Source organism: Trachurus japonicus, chromosome 19 (genome assembly GCF_045865225.1).
Source record: "Trachurus japonicus isolate A0001 chromosome 19, Traja_1.0".
In the NCBI taxonomy this organism is placed as follows: Eukaryota; Metazoa; Chordata; class Actinopteri; order Carangiformes; family Carangidae; genus Trachurus; species Trachurus japonicus.
The window spans coordinates 6,099,404-6,120,587 of NC_140925.1; the positions used below are offsets into that span (position 1 = coordinate 6,099,404).

General features: G+C 42.4%; 1 protein-coding gene across 1 annotated transcript in view; it reads right to left on the bottom strand.

Moving 5' to 3' along the window:
* myo1d (myosin 1D) overlaps window positions 1-21,184 on the bottom strand; it is a 110,798-nt gene that overhangs the window by 44,644 nt on the left and 44,970 nt on the right. The window contains exons 13-16 of the mRNA XM_085761561.1: window positions 20,026-20,100; window positions 16,966-17,098; window positions 15,809-15,975; window positions 6,527-6,734 (exon numbers count right to left, since the gene is read on the bottom strand). Coding sequence (XP_085617687.1) covers window positions 6,527-6,734; window positions 15,809-15,975; window positions 16,966-17,098; window positions 20,026-20,100 — 583 coding nt within the window. The remainder of the gene's footprint in view (window positions 1-6,526; window positions 6,735-15,808; window positions 15,976-16,965; window positions 17,099-20,025; window positions 20,101-21,184) is intronic.

The following is a 21,184-nucleotide window of genomic DNA, read 5'->3' on the forward strand; positions in this document are numbered from 1 at the left end:
AAGGGAAAGAAGGGAGGAAAGAAGGAAGGGAAAAGGGATTGTGGAAAGAAGGAAGGGAGAAAGGAAGGAAAGAAGGAAGGATGGAGGAAGGGAACAGAAGGACAACAGGAGGGTGAGACTGCAGCTCTGATAAAAGGCTGTTTACTGAACCAGGTCCGACCCAAAACACACAAACAGCCCTTCACCTCGCTGCCTGTCGCCCCGATGGGGAACAACAATAAAAAAAACACCTGAATGACCAAATTGTGACATTGTGACTGCCAGCCACACTCGACTGCAATCCACTGCTGAACGCCTGAGTTTCCACGTCCTCTGGGGATATTGAGCTGGTTTTTCCAGTGACATGCTCGATATACAAGGTGGGCGGGGCGAGAGGGAGGAGGAGGAGGAGGAGGAACCAAGAGTGTGTGACACAATTTAGTGAGACTGCAACGTGCTCCCTCCCACCACAGGCCAGTCACAGCGAGGCCGGGGCTCGGGCCAGCGCTCATTATCATAAATCAATAAAGTGCTCGGGTGAGCGGCACGCACCCGGCAGTAACATCAACATCATGCTGATCCCTCATTCCTTCACTTGTGACCCCCTCTCCCCCCTCCTCCCCACTCTGCATTATGTGTCATTGTGATTTTTTTTTTTTAGCTCAGGGCTAATGCTCGCTAATGGCGTGAGACAAATGCGTTCAAACTGATCTTGAAGCGAACAATCTCATTGGAAGGGACGGGGAGTGAGGATTGAAATTGAACGGCTCGGGATGGCTCATCCATCAATTAGATGGAGACCGGGGCCAGATAGATTGGAAGAATATTGCCAGTGGTCAGCAGTGTGGGCCCTAAAATAACACACATTAGTCAAACATGTTTGAAGGACACACAATAAAAATCAATGTGAAGAGGGGAATCGTGGTGTACAGTAAAACAGCTGATGTGAGGGTTATTTTCAGTGTTACACAAGTACAATGATGTGATTTTATGAATGTTAGGAACTGACAGGAAACAGAAAACTAACAGTGCCCTGAGGAGTTTTCTTTCATGCAACAAAAATTATGTTTACATTTGGAGTTTCTTAAAATCTGAGGCTCCTAAAATGTAAATATATGTTGAATTTCTTCATCTTATGAAGTAGTAAACTGAATATCTGAATAAATAACAAGTGAATAGTTGGGTTTTTGGACTATTGATCTGTTTTAATTGCTCACTAGTGATGTTTAAACCATATTATCAGCAGCATCCTGCACCCACAGACCACAGTCTCTTCTCTATTGCAAGTGTTATTTTAGAAAATGAAAAATATCGTGAGGAAAAAAAAAATGTGTGAGGACAAACAGAAGCAAAATCTGTTAAAATAACAACAAGGAAAAAGAAAACTGTTATGTCTGGCCGTGAGCCAAATGTGAGTTGCCATGGAGAAAGTCCCATGGTTACGGTCTTTTAGAGATTTCATACTCGCCAAAGGTATTGTGTTTCTGTTGGTTATTTTTAGGCTACAGCACAAAGTCAGTCCGGTTTATACGCTTGAAAAAAAAAAAAATCAATAACACGATGAGAGATCAGAAAAATAAGTGCAAAATACAAAATGTGCTCAGAGTTTGCAAAGAAGCAAAGTCTCGTCTTGCACTAAACTATAAACTAAAGTCAGGATCAGTGGAAACAAGGTAGAACAAAAGGAGAAGAAACGTTGGTTTTCTCATCACAACCTTCTCTTCTTTATTTCTTCCAGAAAAATCCAGCGGTGTGATTGTTGTAAAACATCTTTTGATCTGCAGCGGCGTTGAAGTTTTTTTGTGGAGGCGATAGCTCAGGATGATAACTACAGCTCTCTGCAGGTTCAGAGGGGATCAGAAGATTAGAGATCATGTTTCTGCTGAGCTCTGGCAGCAGACAGATCAGCTCAGGACAGATGAGCAGAGGAGGAAGGAGGAGGAAGGAGGAGGTGGAGGAGCGATGTTAGCCCCGCTGCTAAGTAGCTGGAGAGCACAGATCATCGCTCCCTTTTCATGCCAGTCAGGTGCTCCCAAAACAAGACTTTAGTTATTATTGAACAATTTATAGCCTCAAGACAAAGCTCACGCAGCGGGAGAAACAACACAAAGTAATAAAACGTGGCTCTTTATCCTTTATAGACTTATTCATTTAGCTGCAGCCCAGACAAGCCCCCCGTGGCCGCGCTGTGGAAGCCCGCTACTACGGCGACGTATCCCTCTAAACCTGCTGCTACACCCAGACTATGTAAAGCTTAGGAAAGCAATTAAAGCTGCGGCTCAGGATACACTGGGGGGGTAGGGGGGGTAGGGGTCTCGGTGCTCGTCATTGTTGCTCTTCTTGACGAGCAGCGACAGTTACTGTGATGTGGATGGCTGAGCTTGAATTTATGAAATATTCATTTTAACACAGAGGGAAGGTGGAAGAGGGGGTGGTCTATGTTTAATTTATGACATATGTATTTTTATAGAGTGAGAGTGTGCTTTTTTTTTGCAAGGGGAGGGGGGCTGTTCCTTCCAGTTGCTATTATTTTCTTCAAGTGGTGATGATTGAGGTGTTTTTTAGTCCGAAGTGGAAATTTCAGCGGTTGTTGTGGATGCACGGCTGCACACAGGAGGACGTGGAGCAATCAGCCGTAATGTACCCGCGGCCTGATTGTCATAATAATAGTAATAAATTCTAGGCCCGGGTTGGATTGAATGGATGTTGCACAACAAGATCGGAGAGATGAGGTGAGTTTGAGGACGTGGAGAAAGAAATGATTGAAGGATGGAGGAGAAAATGGGAGGATTAAATGGAAGCTGTGTAGGAGCCCCTCACATCCTCCTCCTCCTCATCCTCACAGGAGAAGAGGTTATGATGAACTAAAGGGGTAAAAGAAGGGCACAGGCACAGAAAAACAAGATGTTCTCCCAATTTGGACGACTCACGACTCACCCCGTCTTCTGCAGGTTTTTTTTTTTTAGTTGTTTGATGGGGCAAACTAAGTGGCATTATTACAAATCCACGAGGCAGACGGAGGGACGAGGAGGGACGAGGAGTGTGTGGCTGAGCCTGACCGTCCTGGCAGCGCGGTCCCGACTGGCAGAAGGCCGTGTGGTGTGCCAGGTGCTGATAAGGGGATTGCTTGGCACAGCAGATCAGACTCAGGCTGGGATGTTTGTTGGGAGTTAACACAGCGGGATGGATACAGGAGTCAATTCGGCTGCTATACGCCGCTATTTGACTCTGTGTGTTGTTGCTGCACGAGCGGGAGCTGTGCACGTTTGTGTGTATACAGTATTGTACATGCGAGAGGCGCATACTACCGCATTACCTGGACTTAGTGCTGACAGAGGGCAAGATTAAATACGCCTGCTCCGACACCTGCGCCGCGCGGCTGTTGTGTTTGTTTTGGTGGAAAAGCTGCAGCTCCTCTGGGCTTTCCCCTTCATTATCAAAGCTGCTTATCCTGGGAGATACCGGGGAGGATTCTCCTGAGGGAGACGAGAGACCGCTACGTCTGTGGGAAGAGCCCGCAAAGGGTCAGGCAGATCAATACGCAGGTCGACCAATCAATCAGCTACAGAAGTCAATTTGGCTGGAAGAAGCCCTTTCATTGTGGGAGATCCCCCATGAGAAGGACATGAAAGCAACATGGTGTGGAGGAATCCTATAGTATAATGATGGTTTGGGGGAAACCGGCTGTAGGATCTACTGCTTCTAGAGTCAAGACAGGAAAGTCTAAAATCCTAAAGTTTCATTTTCAAGTCCTAAACAAGTCACGCATACTCTAAATCACACTCTTTTTAACAGAGTGTGTTTATTCAATTTACACAAATTATGAATTCCGCATTTCTCAGTATTTCCCCGTTTCTTCTATAAACTGAACTTAACAAAAAGGAAAAGGGCACATTTATTTTTTTCTTTATCCTATTATGAGAATTAAGCTTATTTTCCCCATTAGAACAACTGGAAACTCATTTCTACTCAAGAAACACAACTCTACACTAACCCTCAATTTTCCATTTTATTTGTCTCTTGCTTTGGCAATCTGAGGGAAATCCTGCCATAAAATCAAAAATAAAAACAAGAGCATTGTCACACATTATACAAGTACAATGATGTGATTTTATGAATCATATCAATGTTAGGATCTGACAGGAAACAGAAAACTAACGGTGCCCTGAGGAGTTTTCTTTTATGCAACAAAAATGATGTTTTCATTTGGAGTTTCTTAAAATCCGAGGCTCCTAAAATGTAAATATGTGTTGGATTTCTTCATCTTTTGTAGTGGTAAACTGAATATCTGAATATATAATGAGTGAATAGTTGGTTTTGCACAGACCACAGGACAGGACAGTCTCTTCTCTATTAAAATAAAAACAAGAGCATTGTCACGTGGAACATGATTAGCTGGTATGTGATTGGTTCAGGATGGATCTGGGATTTCCAGATGCCAGGCTAGATTTCCTAATACATCAAAATAATGAAATCATTTTTAATTTGTGGCTATGGGGGAGGCTGTGAAGTCACGAGTCGAGTCTGAAGTCGTCAAATTCGTCACAAGTCATGTGACTGGAGCCCACACCTCTGCACCTCTGATTTGCTTCAACTGCCTTTGCAGATGTGCACACACACACTCCTCTACACACACACACCAGCAACAGTGTTGACAGACTGACACTGTTGCTGCCTCGAAGCGTCCGGGAGATTTGCATAGCGTGTCCTTAATTTGACAGCGAGAGAGCGAGAGCGGTGCTCCACGTTTACAAACTCATCTCTCCATCTATCAAAGTCACAAAGTTTTGGCTCGGCACTCCGGACCCCGACACATGTCAGCAAACGCAGCCCGATTTGCACCAAGATACGGGCGGCGGCGCAGCGTCCTCCTCATCCAATCACCGACGTGTGATTGGTTCACCGGAGACAGACACACAGTGATCAATATTCATGGCAGCTCATTTAAAAACATGTCCAGCTGGAGGAAACAAAAAAACAACTAAAAACTGAACATACTGGTCACACAGAAACAAGATAAACAGCAAAACAAATGCTTCGTATCAAGCCTGAAACTCTTAATCACTGTAATTTTCTATAATAGAGTCGTTTCTTTTTTGATTAATTGTTTTGTCTGTAAAATAAAAACTTCAATTCACAACGCCATGAAAGCTGATTTGGCCGATTTGCTCAATAAACGCCAATTATCAATTATCACTTGATTAGCAACATGTTAATTAAATAGCACTAATTTACATAAAAAGCAAAACACGTCTGAACCAGTCAACATGTTGGTTAAGTGAAAAACACACAAAAACAACACACTGGGTTTTTTTGTTGTTATTCTTCCCATCAGTTTTTTTCCCCCTTTTAATTTAAAGGGATAGTTCAACATTTTGGCAAATTGGCCCATTGCCATGATCCCTATAGTCATAGCAGTGGGTTCGTCACCTTTAATTGTCGGTGCAAGCTATTTTTAGAACGGCAGAGCAGAGCGGCGAGCTGCTCAGAGCTACGCTACGGAGGCTAATGGTTTCTCTCATCAAACTCATCAAATACACAATCCAACAACTCCAAAACGCTCTGGTGGACAAGTTGTGACCTGCACATTCACCACGACTATAGGCCGTTTTAAAAATAGCTTGCACGACAATCAAAGGTAACAAACCTACTGCTAAAACTAAAGGGATTATGGCAATGGGCCAATTTGCTATAATGTTGAACTATCCCTTATTCCCTTTAAGCATTTTGGTTGTTTGTTTACTAATCTATGCATTTCTACTTTTCTGTATTTATGCATCTCTGATCCCTCATAGGATGCAGCAAAGCTAAACTATCTGAAATATGGGAATGAAGTGAACAATCAGCTTTTATCAGACATAAGCGTCCGTGGCTCCTGTCCCCAAAAACTCTTTAAAAACATCTCAAGTTGTGAATCTGAGATCCACTCGTCCCGTCTCGTAAGTTTTACAAGAGCTGTGTGGGTGAAAACCCAGACAGAGAAGAAGATGAAGAAGAGGCAGAGACCGTCTCCCTGAGAGACAAAGAATAACGCTAATAATACAAGATCGGATACGAATATACCTCAGCGTTTGTGTAAATTTGAACAGTGGGAGTCTCTGAAGTCCCTCAGGTGATTCATATGCAGAACAAGAGCTGGTGAATTCCAATGAAAACACGACTCAGGCCACGACTCCTACAGTACAACACCCCTGTGATCTCGTTTCACGGCCTTAATCAGAAAACAGACGATGATGATGATGATGATGATTGGCAATCAGTGCCATTCACAAAGACAGATGTTTGTGAATAGAGACTCTTCTGTAATTGCCAAATATGTTCAAAAAGGGAAATTTTCCAACTCAATGGTTCAGATTCAAGGGAAAGAAGAAAAATAAAATCAGGGCGATGTAACGAAGCGCTGACAACTTCCAAACAGATGTTCCTTTTATATTTATAACTTTGAAAAATTATTAATTTCCCAGAGGAACAGAGCCGAGCTGCATCGGTAATGCGACCGTTTGAAGCTGTAACATCAGTTATCTGTGGTCTGCTCACACTCTCTCACCTTCTGGAGGAAGAGGACGATGCGTTGGACCATCTCAGCCCTCTGCTCCTCCAGGCTGAAGAGGGTGCGCGGCGTGCGGATGAAGACCTTGGTCTTGCCGTAGGCCACGTCGTGGTCGAACCCGCAGCCCTGCATCAGCCTCTTCACCGCGTCCTTGTCCGACGGCAGGTCATGGTTCGGCCACGTGAACTCAGAGATCATCTTGTATCTGCAGGAAAGACGAGAGGGGGGCGGGGTTAATTTTAAAATATAGATTAATGCAGGAAGGAGAACCTGCATCATCACATCTGTGTGCAGTGCTAATTTAAAGGGATAGTTTACAAATTGGCCCATTGCCAATTGCCAATTGTTTTAGAGGTAATTTCGTGCAAAACCACTGATGTGCGTTCCCGTCGAGGCAGTTTTTCAGCAAGCAGTCTCTGAATTTACCTCGAAAACAACTCCGTCTTGTGACGTTCTGTTATTATCTCATAGCGTGGTGAATGTGCAGGTCGAAACTTGTCCACCAGAGCGTTTTGGAGTTGTTGGATTGTGTATTTCATGAGTTTGATGAGGGAAACCAAGAAATCCCATGAGCCCCCATAGCGTAGCTCTGAGCAGCTTGCGGCTCTGCTCTTCCGTTCTAAAAATAGCTTGCACCGACAATTAAAGGTAACAAACCTACTGCTAAAACTATAGGGATTACGGCAATGGGCCAATTTGCCAAACCGTTGAACTATCCCTTTAACACGGTGAACATACAGTAAATATGATAGCATTCCAGCATTCATTAGCATTTATCTCAGCCATGCTCAGCTGCACTTGGCTGTGCACTCGTCGTGGTATTAAGTTAATTTAACACAAAATGAACATCAAACACTGTCAACGAGGAAGAAATATTACAACTCAAAATCCAGAATAATTTCTTAGAGTCAGTGTAATTGAATCATTTGCACGTGTCCCTGTGTGCTTATTTAAATTCATTTTGCTCCTTTGGTCAGGAGGAGAAAAAAAAATGCATCTCCTACTTGAGGCCATATTATATTATATCTGAAATAGAAAATAAAGTAGAGCTTGGGAGACTGTATAGTGCTGTATAAATCTTAATTACCAAGTAGGGGACTCAGCCTCTGGCAGGGTGCCATGGAAATTATATCATTTAGTACACGGACAAAGGAATTAATTATTACAGCCCAGCGCACCAGGGTATGTGGTCAAATCACAGTCTGAAGACTCCTCAGAGCTATAGAGAGGAAAGTTGACGTTTTAAAGGCTTTAATATCTTCAACTTTTTGTTTTTATTAAAGTCCAGAAGAGGCTGAACTGAGACTGAATTTATATCATAAACTGATGAATCTAGACTTCATGTTGGGGCTGATGGGCGGTCACCAGGGCTGAGTTTGTCCTGACACGGCCCAGGCTGCTGTCGCACCCAAAACTCCCTCCAGTGCTGATCTGCACGTCAACAAAAATAAGGCTCCTGCGATGTGAGTGGGCAGTTTGGAGACTGAGAAACTCTCCACCAGAGGGGGAGGAGATAACGCTTCTGCTGAACCAAAATAAAAGGCCTTTTCCAAACAGATGACAGCTTCATTTATTATATACAGTATATATTTATGTATTTAGTGTCATCGCTGTGTTTAAAGTAAGACTCCAAAACATTCAAAATATGATCATGTTTGCTATTTTACCTAGAAATAGGCTTTAACTCAAAATCTCAAAATCTTATCACGAATATTTGTCTTATTTCTAGTCAAAATGTCATTTCTAGGCAAAACAAATCTCATTATACTTAGAATAAGACTCATCACATTAAAAAGTAGCTTGTTTTTTAGACACTTTTGACTTCTTCCAAGCATATTTTCACTTGAAATAAGTAGAAAAATCTGATAGTGGATCAAGTTTTTCTTCCTTATTACAAAGCACAAAAAACTTGGCTTTCACTGGCAGATTTTTCTACTTATCTCAAGTGAAAATTTGTTTGAAACAAATGAAAATTATCTAAAAACAAGTTCATTTTTATTGTGATGATTCTTATTTTAAGTGAAAAGAGTTTAATTTTGACTAGAAATGAGACATTTTGACAAGAAATAAGACAAATATTGTTGGAAAGATTTTGAGTTTTTGCAGTGAACAATTAATTGCTTCTGAAAACAGTTGATTAAAAATCTTTAAATTTCCACAGCTGAGAATCTACGTGACTCATTCGCTTGTGAAATGACCAGATCAAAACCTTTGTTTCATGTAAAGACTTGGACGCTCCAGAGACAGCAGTGACTCTCTGTGACAGACTGCATCCTGTATCATTTCACAGCCGACCAACTGGCAGCGCTGGGTGATGTAAGAGCCAGTCCAAAGACGTTGAGTGAGGGCGGCTGCAGTGACAGAGTTGGATGACTTGTTACGCAAAAAGACTCATTATCTAATCCTCCATCCTCCACCGAGGGTCAGTGGGCGAATGTGACAGCTGGGGGAGGACGGGCGAGGCTACGCACAACAAGTGTTTGTGTACTATTTTGATATTAAGTGTCATGTAAGTGTGTATGTGTGCGTGTTTCTGTGTCAATGTTATCATGCTCTTTGGGTCAAACTGTGCAGAGATATCTGATGACTCTCTTTCAGGCTTAGGATCTCATCTATTACACAATGTATGTGTTAGTGCAGTGTGTGTGTGTGTGTGTGTGTGTGTGTGTGTGCGTGTGTGTGTGTGTGTGTGTGTGTCAGTGAGTGAAGCATTATGGGTATTTTCTGAAGTGAAACACTCAAAGCATTGACACTCACTCAATGCTTCAAACTCTACAGATGCACATCTGTCCACTTGCTCGTCTCTATATTAAAGCTCTGACCTCACACTGTTTATTCTTAAAGGGATAGTTCAACATTTTGGTTTCCCTCATCAAACTCATCAAAGACACAATTCAACAACTCCAAAACACTTTCGTGGACAAGTTGTGACCTGCACATTCACCACGCTATGAGATAATAACAAAACGTTACGAGACAGAGTTGTTTTAGAGGTAAATTCATGCAAAACCGCTGATGCGTGTTGCCTTCAGGGTCGGTTTTTCGGCAAGCAGTCTCTGCATTTGCCTCGAAAACAACTCTGTCTCGTAACATTCTGTTATTATCTCACAGCGTGGTGAAAGTGCAGGTCACAACTTGTCCACCAGAGCGTTGTGGAGTTGTTGGATTGTGTATTTGTACTAAAAATTGCTTGCACCGACAAATAAAGGTAACAAACCTACTGCTAAGACTATAGCGATTATGGCAATGGGCCAATTTGCCAAAATGTTGAACTATCCCTTTAAAGCTCTGACCTCACACTGTTTGTCCTTAATGCACAAGTCTATAAAGTAGAAAATCTAAATTTACAGATTTTTTATCATTTTTGTTCATAGTTGTTATTGATTTTCAGTTAATTTTTAGTAAATGACATCAGGGAACATTTGTTCATGTCATGTGTTCATGTTAAAAAGCAAATATTGGCTGAAATGATCAGTGTTTGTCTATAAAACTGAGTGCGAGAGCGGGTCCTCCGCTTGCAAACTAATTACTGCTAATCAGCATGTAAACAGACTTACATTGTCAGGTGTTGGAGCGTCTGTGTGAATAAAACATGAGTTATTAACGCGGGTCATCCACTGCTTTCTGTTTTGTTGCATTACACACATTACAACGGGGTAATTTTTCCAAGCGTATTAAAATGTTTTACATCAACAACTCACCAGTAATTACAAAACCAACCCGAGTGTTTTAATGCTGCTTTTAATCAAGGTCAGAGGACAAAACTATTACCAGCAAAAAAAACTACTGTGGGCACGGTTTTGCTGGTGCATGGTGGGTGATTTTGTGATGGCTGCTGGAGATGAGACTGATTAGCTGCAAAGATTAGATTAGATTAGATGCAAACTGATTAGAGCTGCACAACATACTGTGCGTCTGCGCCCCGCGGCCACGGCTTGTCATGTAGGAGCCTTGACAGCTGAGTGATGCACAGCTTCAGGCAGGAGGTGTTATTCAGTCACTTCCACCAAGACGTTAAAGCCAGACCAGACCAACCTTCAGATCCCCACCCCGCCTCGGCAACACTCGGCCTGCTTTTCCCCTGTTGCTTGTTGTCAATCAACCGGTCTGTGGTTATTCTTTTATATTTGGTTATTTGGCCTTTACATTTCCACATTAGCTGTTATTCTTTAATTCATTCCTCTTTATGTTTCCTCTTTAAGTTTCTTATCCTTATTTAGATTTCTTCTTTTTCATTGCACCCGTGTTTTGGGTTTAAAATCTAAATTTTTGTGAAATTGCATATTCACAGTGACAGATTTTGAGCAACAATTAATTAATAATCAATTATTTCTATAAAAAATAACCTTTGAAAGTGTCGTTACTTCTCTACAGACATGAAAGAAACAAGAATTGCTTCAATTTGTTTCTAAATTTTTATCTCAATGCTCTTGAAGGAAAGAAAAAGTTCATCTGCGGAGTCTGAAGAGCCTGCTCAGCCACGACCTTTTCCTCCGGGTCTTGTCCGATCCCTCCGACCCTTGGTTCTCCGGGCTCTCCGTGCTCTCTGGGTTCTCCTGCGTCGAGGCCACATCTGTTTCCGGCTCCTCCTCCTCCTCCTTCTGGAGCTGCTGCTGGAGCTGCCGGGGTTCCTCCACCGGCTGCAGAAGAGGGGCGCTCTCCTCCGGCTGCTGGATCTCCACCTCCTCTTGTGTCTCGTGGGCGATGGTCGCAGCTTCACGCACCTTATTCAACTTCTTTTGTTCACTCTGCAGCACCTCGTTGCCCAAACGCGTGGTCTTCGTCTTCTTCTGAAGCTCGGCCCTCAGCTCCTGGACCCGTCTCCTCTCCAAACTGAGGGCCCTCTGAGCGTCAAAGAGAGCCTTTCTCAGCTGCACAACTTCACGGCCCTCATCCCGATCGCCGGCAGAATCCCCGCAGTTTCCAGCTCCGGTCTGGAGGAGTTCGCTCAGTTTGCTCTTCTCTCCAGCCTGGGTCACATCATTCGTGCGCTGACTTTGAGCACAGACGCACCTCACGTTCCTGTCGGCGCGGCTTCTCTGCTGCTTGTCCTTGACCTTTACGCTGCGGGCGCCGGGCATCCCCTGACAAATCACCTTCAGCTCCGTGCTGGACGGCAACGCGGTCGCCGTCTTATGAGCCGTCGGCCGACGTTTCCCGTGGTATTCCAGCAGACGACCTTTCAGGAAAGCGTTTTGTCTCATGAGCTCCTCCACCTTGTTCTTTGAGTCGCTGCTCAGTGCCGCCGCCGCCGCAGGTTTTTTCTCCTTCTTCTCCTTTCCTTTTGTCTTTTTTGGTTTTCGTTGCTTCCGGTTGCGATGTGGACCCATTGTGGAAGTGGAGGTGGAAGCTGGTTCAAGTAGCGGCTGAACAGACTCAACGTGTGAAGTGTGGATCGCCTGGGGAGGCTCGATATTCTATCTAGGAACTGGTTGTTTTCATTTCTTTTGGAATTCCTGTTTTAAAAGAAAACAGCAGCGTCTCACGGCAACCGAGACATAAACAGAGGAGGTTGCCATGGTAGCAATAAAACTAAGAACACTGAAAATAATAATAATGGTTTATCTGTATTCATGGGTTGCAGTGACGTCACGTCAAAGGGACCGCCGCCATATTTGTGTCCGATTTGACAGGTCTCCTCATATGACAGCATGCAAACCGCAGGATGGAAATGACAGTTTCTTGACAAAATGACAGTGTTTCATACATCCTGTCTGGGTTTATATCTCTATAACAACAGACTAACTCTATATTATCACACTTATTACACAGTTTATGAATTAATTAATTAATTTGAGACGTAATGTTGATCAAAGTCCTTAGTCCGGTCACTTCTCCGCTGTTTGCTCCTCACCCTCCTCCTGTCGAGTCGTGTGTAGTTGTTTTCAACGAGCTTTTGATAATCAATCAGTAGATTGATGAATTATCATGTAAATGTTACGATGTGGACATTTATGTAGTCCTGTCTGTCATAAGAGATTACGATACGGGACACGTTTGTGTCACGGACTGGCGGTGGCACAGACACAGCTGGTCACAGCTGTGACACTGCGCTGGCCCGTCCGCTCTGATCGCAGGTTTGGTTCCAGCAGCGGTGAGGGAGGCAGAGAGCCTCCACTCTCCCTCTAACAAGCTACAAGTCATTTTTAGTCTGAAGCTGGTAAAAATGAAACACAAGGTAAACATCCTTGATAGTTCTTCTGCCCTGCTCCGCTGATCAGAGCAGCGTCCCTAGCAACGGCCCGTTTTACTTAGCAACGGTCTGTTATACAGAAATAAAAGACCCTAAATGCAGAATCAGTGAGTAGCCTAATTAATAAGAAAGTAATCAAAATGCAGAATTCAATATATCCATGTTATAATTTAAAAAAAAGTGAATCCCCTCTTTTTGTGAGACTTGTCACAGCCCACGCTGCCACTGATACAGTAGACTGCCTGCAGTTTATTCCGCCTATATTTTACGTCTTTTGGGATGGAATAAAACTGCAGTCCGGGGTTTCTTTGGCGACTGCTATCACAGTCAACAGCACAATATAATCCTGGCATCTTTCAAATAACGTCAATTTTCGGTCTCTTGCTGATTTCCTCCTACTACTCCACTTGTTCTGGTAACGTGACGCTGTGATCTGTGCCCAGATTGCCCTGATTCGGACACAAATATGGCGGCGCAGAAACACAGTGACGTCATGTGAATCTAATGAATTGTTAGTATTGAAACTAAACTTATCTCAACAAGGTGAACCCTCACACTTCCTGATGAAGGCTCTTAGCCAACACGCGCCAAAGCATCTTTTTTACTATGTTTGACCCTTACTGCAATAAAGGCATTTTCATATTTTTATTCAAGATGAGTGCCTTGGTATTTTCTCTTTTTTTCTTCTGACCCAGCCTTTCACCAAAGAGCACCGTCTCAAGAAAAGAAACTCATAGTTCCAGGCAGCACGACTAGTCCTTGGCTTTTTTCAATGATTTATCTGCATTGTTAGTATGGAAGCCAAACTTATCTCAACAAGCTGAACCATGATTTAAATGAAGTTAGGCTAGTTGTGATAAAAGGAATATTGCAAACAGATGCAAAATTATGTAGGCTATGTTATGTTTGTTTGTTTTTTTCTCTCACTTCTCACACAAAAAGTTTGTTTTTATGCTGTTTTATGCTGTTCTTTTTAAATGTTTTGTCTTTATGTAAAGCACATTGAGTTGTCTTGGTATGAAATGCGCTATATAAATAAATATACCTTGCCTTGCCTTACATAAAATAATCAAATTCATATTCAATGCAAAAAACTGGCCACAATTAACTGGATTACATCAGAGAAACAGCTAATTGTATCAGTAAAACCGCATATTTTCCATTATAATTAATTTAAAATGTCCTAAAATTAAATCATTATCTAAAATTGACTTTCTCTTCATGCAACCCTCTCTGTAGGTCTGTGTGTGTGTGTGTGTGTGTGTGTGTGTGTGTGTGTGTGTTGACTGCAGTTTGACCAGCCCATTTATTTGTTGCACTGGTTATTAAAGTCGTTTGCCGTCCGAAAACACAAAGAATGAGAAGAGGCATCAGCCAGTAAATTGTTGCAGAGGTCAATCCTCTATTTGTCCAGTGGAGCAGCAAATACAGAGCTCAGCATGAATGGAGCGGGATATGGAGGGAAGAAGGGAGGATGGTAGGGAAGGGGAAAAGTGGAGAAAGAGTGAGGAAGGACATAACAAGGAAGAAAATCGAGGAAAATGTTGCATAAAATAGATTTGAAGGAAGTTAATAGCAGGAAGTTTCTGGGGCATAATAACTAAATGTTAATTCTTCATGTTTTGTTTTGAGTGTGGGAGTCGTTTGTGGGCTGAAAAGTAAAAACACAGTTAGAGACATGAGGGATGTGAAGACGAGCAGCCGCACTTTAAACTCTAATCAGAGACCTGAGAGGACGGATATGAAGACGCAACAGAGCAACAGGGGAAGAAAAAGTGAGATAATGAAGAGAGCTAGAAAAAGGAAAGAGTGGAGGGAAGTAGCAAGATTATTGATGTGGTGAAGGGACGGAGAGATGATGAGTAGAAGGGGATATTTATAAAAGAAGGAGAAGAAAAGAAAAGCAGTGAGCAGATTAAATGGTCTTGAGAGAAGTGCAGGAAATGAGAGTAATCTACAGCTGGGAGGAAACGATGTTGTTGTTTATTACGTCGGGTAAATGACACGTTGCAGACAATAAAAGCCGAACATCAGAAATAAAAACAGAGACGGCTCCTCTAAGGGAGTAAGTAAAGGAACGACTCTCAGTCGGTACAATCGCTCCCTCAAGACTTCATTACTGCAATTAATGGACCCGCCCCTATTTGACCTGACTGTCAGAATTAGTGGCAAGGAGCCTTTAAGTGAAATGGATGAGCTGCAGCGGCTAATTGGCAGCCACATTCACAGGGAGGGAATATGTATCAGCAGAGGGAGAAGAAGAAAAGGGGAGATGAGGATGAAAGAGAAATGCCTGGACGTCAGCGGTGGAAAGAAAAGTTATGAGGGAATCAAAGAGAATATTGAATTTGTGTTTCCTTTTCCCAAATCTCATTGTTTTCTCAGACAGTGTTGTGTTTTTTCAGTTTGATGCAAGATTTAAATAATCTGGGATTCACTGTTGTTATTTCTCACTGTCCTGACTCAGGCCTGTATGTGTGCAGCAACGAAACCACAACATCTCCACGATAAACAACTTGATCCGTCTGAGCGTGAAATTATTCATCTAGTCAGAATTATTTGCTAATGATTTTCAACTTCTCAAACATGAAGATTTTTTGCATTTCTCTGTCCAGTATGTTTGAGTTTTTTCAATCAATCAGGCTTTGTTTAGTACTTTTCATGCCCACAGCAGCTCAAAGTGCTTCACATGATAAAAACAAGGAACATAGGGGACACATATTGGGAGAGAGACACACATACTGTACGCATTCACACAATCATTTTAGAAGATTGGATTTTAGAGACATCGAGGAAACGCTATCTTACACTCAATCATTTGCAATGGGGAAAACACCAGATAAAATGAAGTAAAATCGAAAAAAATGAGAAGAAGAGGGAAAAAAAACTAGATAAAATGAAGTAAAATAGATAGGTGTAATAGGATAAAATAGAATAAATAAATAAATGAAATGTTTTATAACGATAAAAATAATAAGATTCAGTTGTTGTACCAGAAACTGAGTGTATTCTACGCCCCGACTATGTGGCTGCCACGTTGCCCCTTTAGCAGTAGGTTTCTATTTTGGACAATAATGGGCCGGTACCTCTGTAGGAAGCGGGGGTAGGTCTGTCTGTAGGCGAAGCCGGCGCGTCGCACCCTGACGTTCTCCAGCAGGCCGAGGTACTCCACCTGATGGCGGCAGCGCTCCAGCTCGAACAGCAGCGGGGATTTAACATCGTTGGGTTTGACGCAGCGGACGTAGTACGGCTCCTGCAGGGGGCGACAGTGAGTTTCATTTCATTTCATTTTGATTTATTCTATTCATGGTTTACATACTTCACACGGTTGCACATATTTACATAATGTACACTAAGTCACTATTAATGAAAAGGAGCAGGATGAAGAAAAACTTATAGTACCAGCCCCTTTCTATAGTTATACTTGCATTAACAAACAAACAAGCAAAATAGCAGTTTTCCTTTTTTGCCTGCGCTTATTTTTTCTTTTTTAAACATTTTCTTAAACTGAGATATACTTGTACAACTTTTCAGTTCCTTGCTTTGCGAATGCCAGGAGTTTTACACCTGCAACAGAAATACACATTTGTTTTAAGCTTAGCCTTGCAAATGTATGTTTAAAACCAAGCTTCAATCTGTTATCCTCTTCCTCCAGCTTGAACAAGTTCTGTAAATGTTCTGGTAATGATCTGTCCTTTGCTTTACACATTATTTTTTAAAGTCTGAAGATCTATTAGATCGGCCACTTTCAATAAACCTGCAAAAATAAAAAATCTATTTGAGGGTTCTCTGTTGCCTCCCTTATGAATAACTCTTACTGCTCACGCTGCTAGTTCACTACGAGTACAACCATGAGGTGTAGAGGTGTTCTACAACCTGGAGCTGCTCTGGACACGGGTTTAATTATCAATTCACGAGTTGTAAAGTGGAGGATTTCCTTCTGTCCTTATCGATACCCTTGGATTTGAAACGGTTGCTCAGCCGAAGCAATTTGAAAACACTTTGGATTCTGGGGAAACTGTAATAAGCCGCTTTATCAACGGAACAATCAGCTGATGCGCTGAGGAAATTGTTGTTAGTTGCAGCAGCTATCTCAGCGTCCCACAGGGTTCGGCCTAGTTCGGTGTAACTCCTCTCCCTGCTCTGCCTTCTCTGATAAACACGTCCTTGTGTTATTCCACTCCAGACGACCTCTGCAGACGTGGAGTTCACATCCTCTGTGGTTATATTTCCCCCCTCTCACCTTGCAGGCCAAGTTCTCCACCAGAGAGATCATGGAGTTTTTGAAGAGAGTGGCGGCCGTCAGCGGGCGCTTGGTGACCTCCGTGATGCTCAGTTTGCCCTCGGGCCACATCGTCTTCAGCACCGGGTTGGAGCTGGACAGACACAAGGACAACATGAAAAATAGATTTGTGCTAGAGGAGGTTGAAAAATCTACACAGCTACCGAGTGATAAAAGAACAAAATAACACGGGGGCCTTGGATGGGCCAGTGGGTGTTAAGGGGTTAATACTAGGGCTGCAGCTATCGAATATTTTAGTAATCGAGTACTCTACTGAAAATTACATCGATTAATCGAGTAATCGGATAAAACGTATTTTTGCTTGGTTAAAGAGCAATTATGAATACACAAGAGAAAATAACATATTTCACTCAATAATGAATGACCAATTGGTTTCCTTTTGTAGAATCAACTGTTTTTATTTCTTAAATTCACAAGCAAGTATTTTCTGGTCTTGAAACATTACTAAAGAGGCGACTGCTGCTAACATAAATAAGAATAAATAAAACACAAATAAAAATAAATTAAATTAAATTACTTTCAAGATATCAAAAATAAATAAAATTAAATTACTTTCAAGATATCAAAAATGTTTTCTGTGGAGATGCTGCAACATGGAAGACGTGCTGCTGTGGTATGCAAGGGCCGTGTTACAACTAGAGTGCCTATAGAGAGACATTTTCTGTCTTTTTGTCGCCTTTTTCTCCCTCAGTCAAACACCCACGTCCGCCCCCCAGTTAAGGTTTCTACCTAATCAACGGTCTCACCGCAACAGATGGTTCACGTCATGATAACTTAAGTATTTTGGCCATTCAAACTTCCACAGTCCATAGTCCTTTTCTTTGTTTGATATTTCAAGAGACTTTGGTTAAAGCAGAAGTGAGTGATCCGGTCGTTTTCGCTAATGCTGCGTTCCAGGCAGGCTTTTGAAATCATAAATTACAGCTTCAAGTCACAACTTACGACTTTGTAGCGTTCCAGGCAACCCACTCGTGTTTTTCCGACCTGTTTTACCGGTGAAAGTCACTATAACGGCCACTCGTAACTTCCGACCCGTGAAATAGTACCAGTACGTCTTTTTGTACAGTCTATGTACCAGATCGAACTGGTACGACTTCACAGGTCGGAAAAAAAACGAGTTTCCTTGAACGCACCATAACAGTCCTCGTCCCATACGTCGCCACATTCATGGCGTCCCTTGGCTGCACACACAGCCCTGCATGCCGTTCTCTCTCCTCATTGGATAAAAACTGTAGGATACGATAAATGTTTTCTCCTCGGCTCAGAGCAGAGCAGAGTGACTGACAGACCCGTGATTCAGACCAAACACTCTATGTAAGTGATTGCTGTCGGAAGATATAACTATTTAAGACTTATATTAACACAAATATATCACTCACTTCTGCTTTAAGTAGCCTAACCATGGATAGCTCCTAGGCAGGATTGTTCTGCTGTGTTGTCGCCACTCGCCACCGTCCCCCCGTCATCGCGGCCATCGCCTCGCCGCCGCCGCCGCCCCCCTCCCCATCTCCGCCGTCATCCGCGGCGAACGGCCGCGCGGGGGGGGGCGTGCACGGTTACGTTCATAGGTTACGTTACGGCGCACGTTGTGCCACATTGAAAGTCCGTGCGGCCGCTTGAACTACAACTAAATTAACGATTCCTCGAGGCAGAAAAAAATCCTCGGACCATTTTTTGTAATCGAGGTACTCGAATTACTCGAGGAATCGTTTCAGCCCTAGTTAATACAGAGGCCTTAACAACTAAAATAAGTGAGACTGTCTTTTATCACATGAATTCTCAACCTCCAGATTATATAAGACTTTCCCCACCATGATGACCTTTACATTCAGGATAGAAACTCACCTTCAATGAAAAAATGTATTTTTCAGACTGAATGAGAAAGAGAGAAAGAAATGTCTTGTGTTCGTATTTGAATGAAAGCGCTAATGCCGTCCCGATTCTCAGGATGTTAAGTTGAGGGCTGTACAGCATCAATATTGAGATTGTCCGACACCACCCTTGGGAGCAAGGGCTACCCAGAATGCAGTATTTTCTTTGTTAATAGAGATATAAATATTACGAAAACCAATGTATTATCTTAGTTTAGGCCCATTTTATGGATTGTTTACCTTTTGTCTATAGCCGGCCGATGCGGACAAGCCATGTTGCTATTGTTTAGTTAGAAAATGATCATTTTTCTCGGTGGTAATGTTGTTATTAAGTTGTTTTATCAAGATACAGCCACGTAAAATGTTTGCACCAATAATGTTATAAGATGACCGGGCTAATGTCATCTCCCGTAGTTACAGCTGGTGTTTACCTTTCAATAAGCCGTGGTATTCAGCTGAATATGTCTGTGGTTGTGGTATTTATACAGATTATTTGTTTGAATTTCAATTTATAACTAACTCAACTAACTTATAGGCTACAAAAAAACCCAACTAAAGTAATAACTGACAGATCGTCCACAACAATTTCAAAAACATGGACCTGATGGACCCGTCGATGATAGCTGCATTTGTGGCTTATGATTAAACTGGCAGGGTTAACAGTGCAAATATAAAAAATAATAATAAACTAATGCTAAGGGGTGTCCCATTTCTAAGTCACAAAATAGCCCTTAACACTTAGGGCTACTAAGATTAAGGGTTGAGCTTGAGGGTAAAGATAGGAGCTGGAATTCGCCCTAAAACTCTGGTCATCACAACCAATGTTCAACCAAAGAGCTGCTGCCTGCAGGGTTAGCAGCACATTGTGTTAAACCATGTTTTGGACAAAAGAGTGTCATTTAAATTCAGGTGAGGAAAAACTAGACATCGTATTTATATTCTGCACAGGACAAACAGCAGAGTGAAGAGGAGGACAAGAGCAAACTGAGAGGAGATTAGTTGTACTCGTCCTGTGCTGTTCTTTCCAGAGGAGTGTCATGTAATCAAAATGCTGCAAAGAATACAGTGAAGAGTGTGTGGTGAGGTGACTGAAGAGTTGTGTGTGTGTGTGTGTGTGTGTGTGTCACACCTGTTGTAGAGCAGTCTCTTGAAATCCTGGAACAGAGTGTCTTTGTTCTTATCAATAAAACCCACCACTGAGTACCTGTGAAAAGAGAGAGGCAAGTAAATGCACCTGCGCACACACACATAAACACACATCAACACACTTACTCTTACACCTACACACACTTCTGTCCATGCATGTCCATCCACACACACACTGTCCTTCTCTGTGTCCTTCACCTGTCACATCCTGGCCATATGATTACCCCATAGTGTTAACATACACTAATTTAACGTGCAGCGTTCGAGGTGAACATGCTATAAATAGCCGAGGTGCTAACTCTGCTCTAAGTGGCTCGGGGATCAATCACTTCCTGCCCGTCAGGCCTCGCTCTTCGGCCTCCGCTCGTCCCCCGGGTGCCACACATACACACACACTTAGCCCCCTGGTGAATGGGCGCAACACGTTTCCCTGAGAGCGGCTTCTGGAGGCTGAGCATGTGTGATTTATTCATTTCATCCTCCATGTGCTTCAGAGACTGGGAGGTGGTGCTGCTGTCGTTTTCAGGGACACGTCGCAATGAAGACGTCAATTGATGTTACACAAGTGTAAGTGCGTGATGTGGTTGTGCATATATATATACTGTAAGTCAGTGAACTGTGTCTGTTTCTGAAACTCACTATTAAAGAAGCAGCGGGGGGGCAGCGCTGGGAGGGACTTTGTAATAAATTAACTTTAAGCACCAGTCAGGCTGAAAAATGTGAAAAAGATAAAATCATCTTTGACAAATTCTTCCTCATTCACACTGATCAAGATTATTCCACATTTTCATTTTTTAAGTTATGTGATGTTTTGGCTCCTTTGTGCAGAAAATGGAATAATTATAATTCAATGTGAAACTGTCAAATGGAGTCTTTAAATACAGCTTCATTCATTTTGATACTAGTTGTGTTCAGGCGCAGTCGCCTCAGTCTGCATAACTTAAAAAGCAGGAACTTCGGCTTGACTCATGTTTAGTGTTTGATGTTTCACAGTGGCTGCTCCTGTGTTGTATGTTTCCACCTATGATGCTGACGTCAATATAAAATGCCATTATATTATAATTATAATATATTATAATTATATATTATATGACAGCATGATTCTAGATACAGGCATTTATATATATATACTACTATAAAGA